At 40.2% G+C, this 17,974-nt stretch overlaps 1 protein-coding gene across 6 annotated transcripts in view; it reads left to right on the top strand.

The window, feature by feature from the left end:
* Window positions 1-17,974, top strand: part of LTBP1 (latent transforming growth factor beta binding protein 1) — a 406,323-nt gene that overhangs the window by 122,714 nt on the left and 265,635 nt on the right. For 4 of the 6 annotated variants that reach the window (XM_040496475.1, XM_040496477.1, XM_040496480.1 and 1 more), the window contains exon 3: window positions 14,492-14,661. In XM_040496475.1, the coding sequence (XP_040352409.1) occupies window positions 14,492-14,661 (170 nt within the window). The remainder of the gene's footprint in view (window positions 1-14,491; window positions 14,662-17,974) is intronic. The other 2 variants (XM_040496476.1, XM_040496479.1) reach the window with 1 other exon arrangement.

Raw genomic sequence — 17,974 nt, forward strand, 5'->3', positions numbered from 1 at the left:
TGTGTGTGTGTGTGTGTGTGTGTGTGTGTGTGTGTGTGTGTGTGTGTGTTTAATGGATCTGGGATCTTTATTATGTAGATTTTTTAAATTGTAAAACAGATAGTAAAATTTACCAGTTCAGTCATTTTAAGTGTGCAGTTCATTAGCATTAATTACGCTCACAGTGTTGTGCAACCATCACCACTGTTTCCAAAACTTTCATTACCCCAAGCCAGAAACTTTATACCTATTAAAGACTTCCATCCCTACCCCTGTTCATTCTGTGACTATAAATTTGCCCATTCTAGGTACCTAATAAAAGTGGAATTGCACAAAATGTGTCCTTTTTTGAAATCTGACTTATTTCACTTAGCATAACATTTTCCAGGTTCATCCACATTATAGCATGTATCAGAACTTAATTCCTTTGAAGAGTTGGATTACATTCCATTGTATGTATTCATCATGATTTGTTTATCCATTCATCTGTCATAGGACATGTCTTGGGTTGGTTTTACCCTTTTGACTATTACAAATGACGAGTACTTGATTATAATGAATGAACATTGGTGTACAATTACCTGTTTGAGTCCTTGCCTTCAGTTGTTTTGGGTTTACACCTGGGAGCGGAATTGCTAGGTCATACAGTAATTCAGTGTTTAGTTTTTTTTGTTTTTTGTTTTTTTTTTTTTTTTTGAGCAGTGGCCAAACTGTATTTCACAGCAGCTCTAGTCCTGGATTTCTTGACTGTTGCAGACTCCTGGAAAGCTTTCCTTTGTGTGAGTGTATCAGTATGAACCTTGACCCTCTGGTTGCTGTGAATGGGACTATATGTTCCAAACTCTTAAAAAAAAAAAAAAAAACAAAACTGAAAAAAAATTCTGAAGTTACTTACAATAAAACTTTGAAACAAATACTGCTTTTCTCTTAACTATACATTTGTGTAATTTCTGAACATGAACTCTAATATTATCGGAGGGGTGAAATTCTGTTTTTGTGCTGTCCTCCTTTTTGGTGGAGGAGAAGGAATCAAACGTCCTTGTGTGTGCATTGGGTACTGTGCTAGGTATTTCCACACATTTCAGAAGAAACAACATTTCGTGTTTGTCTTCACATTAACTTTATGAGGTGCGTATTATTCCCCTTAGATTGCATTGAGGAAGTTGAGGTAATTTTCCTCTTCTTTCCCATGGTAAGTGGTAGAGTCAGGATTTGGTTCCTAAAATTTGATTTAAAAGACTTGGAGTTGGCAGTCCCCAGTAGGGTAGAAGCCTTAATTTTTGTTTATATTTTGGAATTTTTTGGGATTGTATTTAGTTAGGTTTCCTCTGGCCTCTTTCAGTTGAGATAAATGGATGACTGCAATTCCTTTTTAGTTTGTGTTCAGGGACACTGTCCCAAGTAACCAAATATAGTAGCTCATTTTTTGACAAAACCAAGGACTTTAGTTATTAACAATATTTCCTTCCATGGTTACTTGCTAAATAACTTACTCTAGTTCAAGGTTTTGATGATTTTAGTCTTCTGGGTTTTCAGGGCTGTTGAGTAGTTACCTCATTCTTGGCAGACAGGTATCTGTCTCATTAGCAGGTAGCTTCAATAGTTAACAATAGAAAGAAAGAGAGGATGTGCATTGCTGGAATTTTCTTTTTTGTCCTTTTTTCCTCTTGCTGTTTATCAGTTTCCTTTTCTCTTTTTGTGAGTAAGTAATAATGCTATCTTACCCATATAGTGTTTCTCCTTTTTAGAGTACTTGTAAACACGTGATTTGATGCAGGTTTAAAAAAAAATCACAAAATATTGTTGTAGGATATTTGTATTTTGTAAACTTTTATAGAATAGCTTAATCACAAAAATAATAGAGAAAATAGTATAAAGAAACCTCAAAATATACCTCCACTAGCTTTCATGCTTAACAACTCAAAGTCATTTGTTTTGTTTAGACTCAAATCTGCTTCTTTACCTCCCTCTGATTATTTTGAAACCAGTCTATAAGTGTTTCAGCATGTATCTGTAAGAGATACAGGCTCTTAATAAATTGCCACAAGACTATTAGCCTACCCAAAACAAATAATATCATTAAAAATCCAGGTATCTAAATTTCCTTAAATGTTTCATAAATGCTTAACTCCTTACTTGTTCAAATCAGGATCAAAATAGTGTTCATCCATTCCAACACAGGCTCACCTGTCTCAAATCTTTTAGTCTCTGAGTACCTTTCCCTTCTTTTTCCTTAAAATTTCTTGCAGAAACTATAGATTTTGCTGGTTTTTACCCCTGTGATATTAACATGTACTCTGTACTGCTGAATTTCCTGTGAATGTAGATCTAGAGACTTGGTCAGATTTGAGTTTGATTTTTGTTTGCCTTTTTTTTAGTGTTTAGTTTTGAGAGAGTGCACAAGCATGGTGGGGGCAGAGAGAGGGGGACAGAGGATCTGAAGCAGGCTGTGTGCTGACAGCAGTGAGCCTGATGTGGGTCTTGAACTCACAAACTGTGAGATCATGACCTGAACCGAAGTTGGACCCTCAACTGACTGAGCCACCCAGGTACCCCGAGTTTGGTTTTTTTTTTTTTAATGTTTATTTATTTTTGACAGAGACAGACCATGAGTCAGGGAGGGGCAGAGAGAGGGAGACACAGAATCCGAAACAGGCTCCAGGCTCTGAGCTGTCAGCACAGAGCCCAACTCAGGGCTCGAACTCATGAACCGTGAGATCATGACATGAGCTGAAGACCATGAAGACACTTAACCGACTGAGCCACCCAGGCCCCCCGCCCCCCCCCCCCAAGTTTGATTTTTGATTGGACTAGTTCATAAGTAGGGTCATGCTCTTCCATCCAGGGTTATATGTTGTGTCTCTTTGTGATGTTAGCAGCCATTGATGATCAGAGCCTCCTTTTAATAAGGGGTTGCAAGCATTGGTGTTTTAATTCTGTTCCTTTTTTACTTCCTTTCCTCAGTTACTTGGTTGAGGTTGTTTGTATAGCAAAGGTGGTGAGTATATTAGGCTTCTCCAGAGGAAAAGACCCAATAAGCTGTGTGTATGTATAATAGAGATTTATTTATGAGGAATTGACATACGTGATTACGGGGGCTGGTGAATCCAGATGTTTGGCGTGGGTCAGCAGGTGTGGACCCAGGAGAACCAGTGGTGCAGATAAAATTCAAAGACCATCTGCTGCTAAGAGTTTGCTTTTAGCCACGGAGGCCTTCAACTTACCCACATTTTGAAGGGCCATCTGTGTACTCAGTGACTTAAGCGTTAATCTCATCCAAAAACACCCTCCACGTTGATACATAAAATTACCCTTCACATGAGGGCATAATATACTTGATTCTAGCATTTCATTGAGTAGTTTTGAAATGAGTTGATTAGCATTTTCCAAAGGTGATGTATGATTTTTTTTAATGAATGGATAAACATATAGTATATGAAATATTTCAAATCATCTCTTTTTCTTACCAGTGCTAAAATTGCTTCATCTTTGGGTAATGAGGGCTTCTTCAAATTGTGGCATTAGTCCTTTGACCTTCTGGGTCTATAGTGATATCACCCTTCCCATTTCTGATAGTGACAATTTGTGTCTTTTTTTTTTTTTTTTTTTTTTTTAATCCATCTAGCTAGAGTTTTATCGGTTTCACTGATCTCAAAGAAACAGCTTTTGGTCTTAATGATTTCTATTTCTGTATTTCATTAATTTCTGACCTGCCCTTTATTTCATTTCCTTTCCATTATGAGCTTCATTTTTTTTTTTTCCTAGTTTCTCTCTATGTGGAAGGTGAGTCATTGATTGGAGACCTTCATTTCTAATACAGGTATTTAGCCCTACAGATTTACTCCTTGATAGTGGTTTAGCAGCATATCATAAGTTTGCATAGGTTGTGTTTCATTTTCCAGTTCAAAATAACGTTTAATTTTCCTTTTGATTTCTTGTTTGATTCTTTGGTTATTATTATTTTTTTTTACAGTTGACAAAAGTTATATATACTTAAGGTCTGTAATGTGATGGTTTTATATGCTCACATGTTGTGAAATAATTATACAGTCAAGCTAATTAACATCTATTAACTCACAAGTTACCTTTTATTGTGGTGAGAACACTTGCCATCTTAGGAAATTTAAACCATTAAATACCATAATATTAACTATAGCCACCATGCTGTATGTTAGATTTCCTAGGATTTGTTAACCTTTTTTTTTTAAGTTATTTAAATTCCAGTTAGTTATCATACAATGTAATATTAGTTTCAGGTGTACAACATAGTGATTCAACAGTTCCATGTATCACCCAGTGTTCATCACAGCAACTACACTCCTTGATCCCCATCACCTATTTCACCCATCCCCCCCACCCACCTTCCCTCTGGTAGCCATCAGTTTGTTCTCTATAGTTAAGTCTGCTTCTTGGTTTGTCTCTCTTTTTTCCCCTCCTGTGATCATTTGTCCTGTTTCTTAAACTCCACATATGAGTGAAATCATAAGGTATTTGTCTTTCTCTGATTGATTTGGCTTAGCATAATAATTGCTAGCTCCATCCAAGTTGTTGGAAAAGGCAAGATTTCATTCTTTTCTATGACAGAGTAATCTTCCATTGTATATATATACCACATCTTTTTTTTTTTTTTTAAGTTTGTTTATTTTGAGAGAAAGAGCACAAGCACGGGGGGGTGGGGTGGGGTGGGGTGGGGTGGTGGCAGAGAGAGACAGACAGACAGACACTGAGCCTGACATGGGACTTGATCTCGTGACCATGAGATCATTGGCCTGAGCCGAAATGAATGGTTGGATGCTTAACCAACTGAGTCACCCAGGTGTCCCTGTACCACATCCTCTTTACCTATTCATTAGTTGATGGATATTTGGGCCCTCTTCATAGTTTGGGTATTGTTGATAATGTTGCTATAAACATCAGGATGTATGTACCCCTTTGAGTCTGTATTTTTGTATCCTTTGGGTAAATACCCAGTCATGCAATCGCTAGATTATAGGGTAGTTCTGTTTTTAATTTTTTATGGAGCCTCCACACTGTTGTCCACAATGACTGTACCAGTTTACATTTCCACGAACAGCCAAGAGGGTTCCCCCTTCTCCGCATCCTCACCAACACCTGGTGTTTCTTGGATTTTTAATTTTAGCCATTCTGACAGTTGTGAGGTGATATCTCATGGTAGTTTTGATTTGTATTTCCCTGATGATGAGTGACGTGGAGCATCTTTTCATGTGTCTGTTGTCCATGGGTGTGTCTTCTTTGGAAAAATATCGATTCATGTTTTTTGTCCATTTTTTAATTGGATTATTTTTTGGGTATTGGGTTTGAAGTTCTTTATAGATTTTGGATACTAACCCTTTATCAGATATGTCATTTGCAAATATGTTCTGCCATTGTGTACGTTGTCTTTTAGTTTTGGTGATTGTTTCCTTCACTGTGCAGAAGCTTTTTATTTTGATGAAGTCCCAATAATTTATTTTTGCTTTTGTTTCCCTTGCCTCCAGAGACGTGTCTATTAAGAAGTTGCTGTGGCCGATGTCAAAGAGGTTACTACCTGTGTTCTCCTCTAGGATTTTGATGGTTTCCTGTCTCACGTTTAGGTCTTTAATCCATTTGAATTTATTTTTGTGTATGGAATAAGAAAGTGGCCCATTTTTATTCTTTTGCATATTACTGTCCAGTTATCCCAGCACCATTTGTTGAAGAGACTGTTTTTTTTCCCCATTGGATATACTCTCCTGCTTTGTCGAAGATTGATTGACCAGGCTGTGGGTTCATTTCTGGGTTTTCTATTCTGTCGCGTTGATCTATGTGTTTATTTTTGTGCCAGTAGCATACTGTCTTGATCAGTACAGCTTTGTGATACAACTTGGAGTCTGGAGTTCTAATGCTTCCAGCTTTGCTTTTCTTGTTCAAGGTTGCTTTGGCTATTTGGGGTCTTTGGTGGTTCCATTCAAATTTTAGGATTGTTTCTCCTAGTTCTGTGAATCCTTTGGTTATTTTGAAGTTTACAAATCTAGTTTGGTTTTTAGTTTACAAATATGAAGAGGATTTTCCAGAGATCTTTTTGTTACTGATTTCTAATTTAATTTCATGATGGCAGAGAATATAGTTTGTATGAGTCAACTCCTTTAAAAATTACTGACACTTTTTATATGCCCAGATTATGGTCTATCTTGGTAGATACTCTGTATGCACTTGAAAAATATGTGTCCAGCTGTTGTTGGGTGGAGTGTTCTATGAATGTCAATTAGGTTAAGCTGGTTGATAGTGTTGTTTAAGTCTTCTGTATCCTGACTGATTTTCTGTATACTTGTGCTGTCAGTTTTTTAAATGGGTGTTGAAAACAGGAACTAAAACAACAAAGTTATCTGCTTCTCATGGATTTTTTTAAAAATCATTTTTTGCTTCTCATATTTTGAAGCTCTGTTATCAAGTGCACAGCTGTTTAGGATTCATGTGTCCTCTTGATGAATTGACCCTTTATCCTTATGAAATGATCCTTTTTATCCTTAATAATATTCTTTTCTGTGAAATCTACCCTGCCTAATACTAACAGCCACTCCAACTTTGTTCTGATTCCTGTTAACCTGTTAAATCTTTTTCATTCTTTTGTTTTTAACGTGTCTGTCTTCACACTGAAAGTGGGTCTGTTATAGGCAGCATGTAGTTGGGTCTTGCTTTTTAACCAGTCTGACAACCTCTGACTTTTACTTGAGTTGTTTAGACCATTTGCATTTTCTTCAAGCATTTGGTTTCAACCCACTTCATGTTTTGTTTCCGAAGTGTTGGGATTATTTCATTAAACCTTCCAAGAGGAGGCCTTTTCCTCCCTTCTTCTTAAAGTCTCCTCTTCATTACAGCCCATTGATTATATTTTGTCTCCTCTAGGAACTTGGGATTAGAGGAGTTGAGAATTCCTTGGATGTTTTCCTATAGCAGTCATGTTCAGAAGAATATCTCCTAAGCACGGCTGTGTGGAGACATGGGTTGGCTCTCAGGGGCCAATTGTGAGACACCTCAGGTTAGATGTTTCTTTAGAGCAGATGTGGAGGACCATTTGGAGAAAGGGCAGATGTGGGGAATCGTAGGTGCAGTGCTCACTTTTGTCTCTTACCCCGACAGTTTGCATCGAGCCCCTAGCATACATGATCTTCTTAGTATAACTAAACAGGGCTGGTTGATTGGACTCCCCTGCCTTAGGAAGCAGTTTGGCAACTATCTTTCTACGATCTCTTTATGGCACACTCCCTTTCCATGCTAAGCTGTTTACCAAAAAGTTATTTCCATCTGTATGTTGTACTGCTCCTAATGGGGTTCTACTAAATGATTTTTTTTTTATTGTTATCCCATTACATTTTCAGCGATACGCTAACTCCACTTGTAGATTGCCACCCAGGCAACTTGAGTCCAGGGCCCCTTCCCTGGCCTGATGGGGCTTACAGCACACGTGACAAGTCGTGCAGTTTTTACCTTCCCTACACCTTGTCGTTGCTATTTCAATGGGCCATTCGGTCTTTACTCATGTCTACTAAATTTGTTTGATGATAGTAGCATGTGTTGAAAACAGGGTTTTTCAGCTTTGGTACTGTTGACATTTAGGGCCAGATAATTCTTTCTGGTAGAAGACTGTCCTGGGTGTTACAGGATGTTCAGTAGCTCCCTGGCTTCTACCCATGGGATGTGAGCACCTTACCTCTGAATCTTAACATTTGACAATGTCTCCTGTATTGCCAAATCACACCCAGTGAAGAACCACTGGCAAAAGAAAATTGGTTCCTAAGCTACTTGGTTGTGCTTTCCATGTTTGTTGATGATGACCACCAAGGTTTCCTTAATTTCCATGCATTTTCCATCCCTCTGCAATATCTACCTTCTTGAATTTCATCGTCTCCATCCCTTAATGGTCTGTCCCCACACTTAAAATTTCAGTGTACTCTTTTCTTTCCTCCCATTCTTGGGACTTTGTTTTTGCTTGTTTCCTTTTACTTCAACTGTGTGTTAAGCTCTGTGTGATAAGCTCTCCCTTATCCTGATACCGACAGTCTGTGCTGTCCTTTGATCTCTTCATCAGCAACCTTTTACCTCCTAATTCTTTTTTGGTCTGAAAGTAATTCTGTAGGAGTGGGGTCGCCACAGACTTCAGTCTCCCCTCACATGTGTGTTTTGCTGCCTTGTGACATCTTCCTAGCCGTATGTCTTTTCTTGGACCTTCCCTCTGTGCCTATCATCCTTGAGAACTCTGTAGGAAAGACGTTTCCTCCATCCAGCTGTAGTTGGCACGTCTTATATACTTGAGTGCACTGCCTTTTCTGTGAGTAGCACGCACCCATGCTTTTGAACAGCTTGTCACCCATGCGAGGCACATAGGAGCCCTTGAATTTTGTAACGAGAAACTGGCCCTGAAAGTCTGGAGGTTGACCCTTAGTGGCTTCCTCCTGTAGCTCTGTTTTTTTCCCCTTCTGGTTTCTCTTAGTCTTGATTATAAACCTGAGTATGCTAAACATAGGGGAAAGGCTTGGATTGTGTTAGACTGGCCTTCTGTGGGAAACATTTTATGGCCTGTTGGGGGTTTCCTTCTGTGAGGTCCAGAGCGCTTTCCTTAAGTGGAAAGGGGCTTGTGTTTTGCCAGATTCTCCCACCCATTCCACAGGTCAAATAATGAATTTAGTAGAAATATGGAAAAGCTTAGTCTATACGGGTGCCAAAAATTGCCACTATGAAGGCAGCAGTATAAACAGTATGTGACTAATCCTTTCTTTTAAGGAAAGAAGTTGTATGCAATTGTTTCCTTTCTGCTTATAAAGATAGAGAGGTTTCCACAGATTCAGGTCCTCAGATGGCCAGCCCTGCCTCTAAGCTCCAGCCTGTTTTTCCTGGGCCGTCTTGTCCATGTGTCATGGCCTGCCACCTACCTAATGTATTGCCTGCTGTAGCCACACTCCTGTCACTACTGAACCCACACTGTGGGTGGTGCCAGTGACCTACCCACCCCAGGCGTGGCTTTCCCCAGTTCCTTTCTCTGCCTTTTGTGCTGCAGTTGGCAGGTGGTCCCCTCTCTGTTCCTCCTAGAAACTTTCTTCCATTTATCATTTCTGGACCTATGTTATTCTTGTTTTTCTCCAGTTCCCTTCCCCCGGCCCCCCCCCCCCCCCCATTTTCTCTTTATATCCCTACCCCTGAGCATGGATATCCTCCAGACTGTGTGGTTCTGTGTTCCTTTTTCTAAAACATTTTTGCCTTTGAAGAAGTTGGCTCCTTCGAGAACATCACTTTTCCTCATCTTGGAGGCTTTCCCTAATCATCCCTCAGAGACTTGCTCCATAGTCTGTCTCTAATATAACTCTCGTCCTCACTGACTGACCCTTTCTTCCGACTGCCATAACTCAGCCTGCTTCTTTGCTCTTACTTTTCCCCTTGGCCTTGAACAGAAGTACCTGTCCAGTCAACCAGGCTTGAAACCTTCATTATCACTTAATCCTTTTCCTTTTGTCTCCAACTCTTCCACATTTAATCCTCAGGCCCTATTGGTCCTTCTGGTGGTTAGCTCTATCCAGCCATTGCTTCTTGATTTATTCCTTTTAGATGTTGTCTAAATACTTCTTGCTGTAGGAGGTGAAGATTTAGCTTGCTTTACTTTCTCTCCTCCCCACCCTTTCTCTCAAAATCATTATTTCATTTGCAGAGTTCATGTATATCCTGACAGCATGTTTATACTTCTCTTTTCTTGTGTCAGTGTTCTCTATCAAGGTCATGAATGTTATCTGAAGACCCTCCATTTTATAAGGCAAGGGCAGTGGCTCTCCCAGTCTTCCCTCCGTTTCTCCTATTCTTTAAGAATTTTCCTGCCTTCTCTAGCTAATTCTGTACATGAATATCACCACAGTTGGTAACATGGTTGTTTCTGACAGTTACAGCATTTGTAATATTCTGTCCATGGATGTACAACTCGATGCTTGGATTTCTCTCTCTGTATGTGTCCTTTGCTTTCATGCATGGTTCTTGAAGGAGAGTATTCCTAGCATCAGATATGAATGTATTCTCCTGTTTTTCTTTCTACCAATTGCATTTATACCATATAGTCAGGTGTCTCCAAAATTGCAATCCTGTTTTCCATTTTCGTGGTTCCTTCCCTCCACCCAGCACCCCCACCGCACCCTGGGATCATTCTGGAACTCCCTGTTTTCTGGGTTGCCCAGCAAGCTCCTTTTTAGGGGGAGAAATAGGAGACCAGTGTTTGAGCTAGGGGAAGCCAGAATCCAGAACCAGAAGGTCTTACTCTGGGAGTGAGGGGCGGAGTACGTTTTGTGGTTTACACCACATAGTTCCATTCTTTTAGATGAAAATACTCATATATATATATATTTTTTCCCCTGAGAAGAGTAGAAATGTGACTTGGACGCTCTGTTTGCTAGAGTTGGGGAACAGTTGACTTTATATACAGATTTCTAGTGAAGACACCAGTGTACAGCCCTACTTTTTAAAATCACCCTTTGCTTTACTTGGTTTCGGGTCCAGAGATCCTCTGTGTTTCCTTGCGAAGATCGCTTCCTTTGTGCCTGTGCCCTCACACAGTGGTTCTTGAGCAGTGCCCTTACACCTACGGTTGCAAGCCATTAGGGAGTCACAAAGTCATGAAATCAATGTAGTGGTTCAAAAAATAGATTGGAGGACAAAATATCAGTATTCTACACATGGTAAGGATAAATATTTTATAAGGTTGTTTTAGTTAAATAAAAGCACAATCCCTGTGTAGATGTGTATGGTCTCTAAGTAAAATGTTCTTCTTACTACACGTTGAACTACATGCTGCTACAACAGGCAGTGTTTCTCATCCCACTTTGAATCCCACAGATTTGTTGAAATATCTCTTGTGTGTTTATTAATGGGTGACACGGACCATATTTAGTACCCTGTGTAGCACAGGTATTGATTAATCAGAAGGGATGCTGGAACAGACACCCAGAGATCCATTTCTGCTGAATGTTAACTCCTTATTTACAGGATTGAAGGGATGTCTTGTGGGGGCCTGGTGGAGGGAGTAGGGAGGGGTGCTAAGGGTCTTGGGATAGTAGGTATCTATCAGAAGAGAATATTTCAATATTTTAATTAGTGTAGCTGTAGCTTTGTGTAACAGCCACGTCAACTCTAGATTTGAATATTTCCTTTTTTTTTTTTTTTAACGTTTTTTATTTTTTGAGGGGAGGAGGGGCAGAAAGAGAGGGAGACACGGAATCGGAAGCAGGCTCCAGGCTCCGAGCTGTCAGCACAGAGTCCGATGCAGAGCTTGAACTCCTGAACCGTCCGTGAGATCGTGACCTGAGCCGAAGTCAGACACTTAACGGACTGAGCTACCTAGGCACCCTGAATCTTTTCTTTTCTTTTTTTTTTTTTTTTATTCCTTATAATTTTAAGGGCATCTTTGGAGGAAGGTAAGATAGATATCTAAAAACCATTTTTTTCTTAAAAACCATTTGAGCCAGAGATCCCGTAGTTTTCATTTTTAGTTTTCTCAAATATGTTAGTATTCTCTTAGAAAAATTGTAATGCTCTGACAAATTTGATGTTCACTAGTGATAGTTAAGCTCTCCCCCACCCCCTCGGAGGAGGGAAGGGAAGAATGGAAAATATCTCAACTGAAATGAAGGGAGAAAGATTATTCCTGAAGTACTTGGGTAAAAAAAAGGAGAGTTAAAGAGAATATATATTTGTAGGGCTTAGAAGTGGTCCAGAGTGGAAATAACTGAGTGATGAAATTAGAGGGGAAAGTGAACATGAACTGCAAAAGAGGAAGAAGGGAAGAGAGAAAAAGATGGCAATTGTGTATTTGTGAAGTGAGCGCACAGTTTTCTCTGTTCTCCCCACATGGTATCACTGTCCATGGCTTTGCTTCGTGCAGAGTGGCTTCAGTCTCTTCTTGTGTGTTTACACACTTGCACTGGGAAGGAGGAAAGGAGCTGGAAAATGGGGAAGCATGGTTCAGGGGTAGCTCCATATTTGCAATTTGTGACATGGTGAATACTTACAGTGTAGTCAGACTTAACTACCATTACTCATTTCCTTAAGTCAGTGATGGCTGAGGGTTGTTGCTCAAGTTCTAGACCCGGTAAGCTCATCTTATTTGTTTATTCTGTACTTTCCAGTTAGGTTTAGAGAAAAGGAGCCCGTATATAAGCTCTCAGCTTCTTTCTTGCTGATTTCTTGCCGCCTCTCACTTCCTTGATTCAGAGGGGAGAGAAGGGAGGAACTCCACTAGAAGGCAGACCCCAGTCGTACCTAGCTGGCAGTGGTCGCAGCTGGAATGCTAGGCTGTCCTCTTCTGAATAGGAGCAAGCCTGTACTTTTGCCAGCAGGTGTCAACAGTGTAGTGACAGGATGACAGCACAGCTGGGGAGTGGGTTGCCCCGGAGATGAGAAGAAGGGCTTCCCCTTTTCTTGAGGCTGATGGAGTAGACTTGTGGTTCTTACCATTCACCACCAGATGTGTCCAGCTGTTATACTTTCTACTGTATTCCAACCAAACATACTTCAAGTTCAGACCAACACTTACATCATCAAAACAAAAGTGTTTACAACATTAAGCCTTACTTAGGCTTTTAGTAATTTAAGTCATTAGTCTGGTGATAGAGGGAGTGCCCTTCCATGGAGTTGTGTCTGGGAAAACTCAGGTCCAAAGTGGATTTTCCTAGGCTTTCCTGCAACTCTGAGGTTTAAAGTGGTGGATAGAGATCACTGACTAGGTAAGAGGGAAGCATCGTTAATCCCAGCCTCTTCCTTTCTCATGGATGCCTTGTCCCACAGAATACCTCATTCATTTTTAGACTCAAATAGACTGACTTTATTCAAGACTGTTACTGCTTTTGACAAGACACTGTGTAGTGGTGTTTTTGGTGTCTTGACAACTGACCTTATGTACTCACCTGTCACAATGTCATTTCTTTTTCTTGTTTAGTACAGTCCCTTATTCGGGAGAGTCTTTGGGGTTTGGGGGTACCTTATCAGTGTGATTATATCCCAGGCAACCATTTCCTAAGTTAGAGTATCATAGTTTAGAAATATTTTGTTTGGTGTAGGCGGCTTTAATATGCCCCAGGTGATAAAATTCAAGATGACACCAGAGATGTCTCCTTCCAAAGACTCCGTTTGCTGCTACAGTGCTCTGTCCCAGCAGTTTTGGTACAGGTAAGCATTTTCTGGAATGAGTTGGTGTATCTTCTTTACATTGTCTGATTATTTATTAGTCTTACTTAGCTAATGATTTTAGTTCTGTCCTTCAGGGAATTATTAAACGTGGGCAAAGACGTGTTATTTTAAAGTTTACATTACGTGCTGAATGATATTCCATTGTGTATATACACCACATCTTCTTTATCCATTCATCTGTCGATGGGCACTTGGTCTGTTTCCATAATTTGGCTGTTGTAAATAATGCTGCTATAAACATAGGGGTGCATGTATCCCTTTGAATTAGTGTTTTTGTATTTTTTGGATAAAATTCTCAGAACCAATGTAACACTGTATGTTAATTATACTGGAATTTAAATGTAAAAAACTACTTAAAAAAAACACAGTTTCCATTACATGCAACAAAAGAGAACTGCCATAGAAAACGGTCAGACCAGAGGGTGAATACACAGTAATTGTGTTCGGTAGTCCTCGGAATTCTTCACGTGGGGTCTTGAAGAAATGAGATTGTGATCCGTTATTCTTACCATTGTTCCCCTTCTTAGGAATGAATAATTATAAAACATTTAACCTGAATAGTACAGTTTTAATTGTTAAGAGATACAGCATAAAAAATTTAAAGGTTAACTAGAAAAAGTTGAATGTGTTTCTTACCATAATTACAATTTCAAAAGATAATTCAAAATTTTCCCAGTTTTTGTGTGTTCCGACTTTTTCACAAGCATTTTTTTCTTTGGCCTGTCTGACAGTGATTCTGTGGTTACAGCTCAGGAAGGTGAGGCTTGAAGAGATTGACCTTCTCTTCTTCTGTCATTAGGAAGGTCCCACTGGTTACTCTACAGGCTCTGATTGTTGACAGTTAATTTTGCGTGACTGATCAAGCCGGGGACTTCTTGCATAATCCTCTTTCTGTATTTTCTTCCTCCTTTCCTTTCCTTGCGTTTCCAATACTGCCTACTTATCAGTATATGGAAAATACACTTTGTAAATGTTGGTACCCGCTTCTGTATGTGTCTTTGTCTGTCTTACATATAAATGGCCCCCGTGTTCTGCATAAAGGCTGTGTGCTCCAAATCTTCTGATAGAATCCACCTGTGGTGGCCTAGATAGCCTATGCTTCTTGACTAGATGACCGGAGTCTCTTTTATATTAACGTTTCTAAGTGTAAGTGGTTAGTTCCTTGTGTTATAAGTGGTCCGCTACAGTATTTGAAGAGAAAAATCGAGCCTCACATGGAATCTACGTTCCTTTCTAAATTGAACGTCTTCTTTTCTCCTTCTTGGTTTCAAAAGTCCATAACTAATTTCCCTCTCCCCACTTTGTTTCTTCCCAGAGTGACACCACTTTCCTCACAGAATGTGATGATACATCATGGCCAGACCCAGGAGTATGTGCTGAAGCCCAAGTACTTCACGGCCCAGAAGGTGATCTCGGGAGAGCAGTCCACTGAAGGTTCGTTCCCTTTGACATTCAAGCAGGGTCAAGTTATGGCGCCTTTTCAGTGTGAGTATAGTCCAGTCAATGGTTTTTTTTAAGTTACAGCATCATAGTTTGGAAACATTTTGTTTGGTTTAGAGGGCTTTAATGTGTCACAGTAGATAAAACTTAAGAGTCCTTTAAAAGAAAACAACAACAAACCCTCCCTGGTTCCCAGAACAACCAGATAGCAGCACGGTTTCTTTATTTTGAGGAAAGGCGGTTTCCTTGGATATTGGCAAAGAATCTGGAGTGACCTGCCTGTAATTCTATTTCTGCAAGATGGCTCCATTTCTGACACATACTTGCTCTAATTTTAGATACACTTGTATGCCTGACATGTTTACATTGATAAAATATTTTCTTTAGCAAGCTATCCAGGATTCAGTCCGTGTGAAATGTCTGAAATGTCCTGCATTACTCTCTGAGGTTCACCTACCATGGATATTTTTATGATACGAGTCCACTTTTTAGTAGATCGAGCAGATGGTGTGGCAGGTTTTACTCCGAATTTGTAAAGAGCTATTGTATCAGTGGCCAGCTTGGTTAATATCTCACTATGTGGGAAGCTCTCAAGGACAAGGCCTGGCTCAAAGGGTGGGGAATGTGATGATTTGTGGTTTAGGTATTACAGAGTGTCTGCTGGCAGCATCTGGAGGAAACGTTCTGGAGTGAGGCGCAGACCATTCAGAGCCGAGAGCTCGACGCACATGCTCGTTCCAGCAGCTTCCTGCTCTGTCTCACGTTGACTGATTGCCTGCGCCACAAGTAATGAAAAAGAATGCCAGTTGTGAGGTTGAAAAGGACTGTCTTTCACCACCAAGAGGAGTGCAAAATAGCTGAGAGGGAGTTTTTACTACTGTTTGGCCCTTTAGGAGTCTGTATCTTTGTGGCTTTGATTCCCCGGGCCCACCCCCACCTCCCTAAGTTGGTCACTCTTCTGGAGTGATTGACTCTTCCCTTACAATTGGTCACTTAACAGAAAGAGTATCTAATACAAGGTTTGTACATTGCGTTTTTCATCTTTTGGGAAAATTCTGCTCCGTGACCTGAGCCTGGATCCCCATAGTAATAGTTGGATGAGGTTTATTGGGCTGATGAGGAAAGCAAGTCCTGGGGATTTTCAAGAGGGAAGAATGGAGCAGCCATATAGATCATCTCCTCATCCTTTAGGTGTGATAATTCCTAGTCATTTGCAAGACAGTCAGGGTGTGCATCTTGTTTTAAAGGTCCTCAGGTGAGGGGCAGCTGGGTGGCTCAGTTGGTTGAGCATCCGACTTCAGCTCAGGTCATGATCTCATGCTTTGAGAGTTAGAGCCCCAACCTGGGCTCTCCGCTCTCAGCACAAAGCCAGCTTCAGATCCTTTATCCTGCTCTTTCTCTGCCTCTCCCCTGCTCATGCTCTCTCTCTCTCAAAAATAAATAAACCTTAAAAAAAAAAAAAAGGTCCTTTGGGGTAAGTGCTTGATAACCTGTTCTGTGTGAATATCGCTGAGTATATAATATTTTTCTAATCTTATTTGAAAAATAACCCCAATGTTGTTTCCTTGGGTTATTATATAGATCATGTATTTCTTAGATGTTCTCCAGAATTAGAATGTGATGGGAGGAGAGTTTTTGAAAGCTTATAATCATACTGGTAAGGAAGAGAATTTTGAACTATATGAAAGTGTCAGGAAAAGGTGGTCTGAACTCTCTGGTATTAAGACTAGAGATGAGACCGGTTTTGGTTTGTCGATGATTCATTATTGGAATGACTGGTCCCCCCATGTGTTGTGTGTAATTTATTTTATTTTAAATGATTATTTATTTATTTAGGGAGAGAGAGAGGGAGAGAGAGAATATGAATGAATGAATGATTGAATGAATCCCAAGCAGGCTCCACACTGCAGAACCGATATGGGGACTCCATCTCACGAACCATGAGATCATGACCTGACCTGAGCAAGAGTTGGACACTTAACTGACTGAGCCACCCAGGCACCCCTGTTGTGTGTATTTTAAACGCTCAAACCTTTGCTGAAGGGTCTTCTGGAAGATGAAATTATAATTTAGAAAAACAGGAAGATCTGTATTGTCCATAAATTTGCCACTCATTCTGTTTAAAGGTAGTTTCTCTGGGGCATCTGGGTGGCTCAGTCGGTTGAGTGTCCAAATCTTGATTTTGGCTCAGGTCATGATCCCTGGGTCGTGAAATCAAGCCCTGCATTGGGCTCCGTGCTGAGAGTGGAGCCTGTTTAAGATTCTGTCTCTCTTTCTCTCTCTTCTTTCTCTGCCTCTCTCCCTGCTTGTGCTCTTTCTCTCTAAAATAAAAACAAATTATGAAAAATGTAGTTTCTCCATAGCTGGGAGCTAGTAAACGAATTCAGACTAACACGTAATCACAGTGATGGAGTTCTTTGCTCAAACTCCCTAGGATTTAATGACTGTTCAAAAAAGAAGCCCAGGAACTAACTGAAGCAGGCATATAGAACTAACCGAAGCAGGCCAGGAAGGGAGATGTGGCTATTTTTTGCTGAGACCAGAACTCTATTGAGAGTTGGAAGGCTAATGGGAAAGTTTTAAAAGGAGGTAATTTGGCAGGACCATGAGGATATGGAAATAGCAAAATCGAGTAAGAACAACAATAGAAAGATTAAAACTAGAAAGGAGGAACGAGTCATAATAAGAACCTAAAAGTGAGGTCTCCCCACATCCAGCTTTGTATTAGGTGAAAGGAGCCCCCAAGAAAACCTTACATGTAGGAGAAAGGAAGAGACATTAGTAAGGGAAGTCTGAGGAAAAGCAGGGACTTCTAGTGTCTTTAATTTCATCTTTGTAGAGGAGGTCAAGTGCAAACATATGAACCTCTCAATTTGCTGAAGAATTTGAAGGTCCAGTTGTAGGAGCAGATAATTCTGAAATTCTGACTTATGAGAAAAACAGAAGGTATTCCGAGCAGGTAGAGATCATCTATCTTGGGAAGAGTCTGAGGGACCAGTGTGTCAAAACAGTCCACTGCCATTACTTTCAAGAAGCTTGGGGGACTAGTGAAAACATTGAGGTTGGCAAAAGACAAGTGTTGTTTTTCTGTTTCATTGGGATAAAGAAGGTGGTCTACTGCAATGACCAGTTGGTAGTTTTAATAGTATCTTGCAAACAGCAGTAATGATGTTTATCTAGAGCTCTGAGCATGGTGTAGATTAATCACCTCCTAATAAGGGGTGGCCGCAGCCCTGCAAGACCAAGGGAATAAGGATGTGCATTTGACACCTGGTAGGCCAAGAGCGAAATGGTCAGAGTAAGCAGGAAAGGGATGACAATGGGGGGTGATGGGTTCAGTGAAGCAGGATGTGTTAAT

Source organism: Herpailurus yagouaroundi, unplaced genomic scaffold (genome assembly GCF_014898765.1).
Source record: "Herpailurus yagouaroundi ecotype Mexico unplaced genomic scaffold, PumYag 188, whole genome shotgun sequence".
NCBI lineage: Eukaryota > Metazoa > Chordata > Mammalia > Carnivora > Felidae > Herpailurus > Herpailurus yagouaroundi.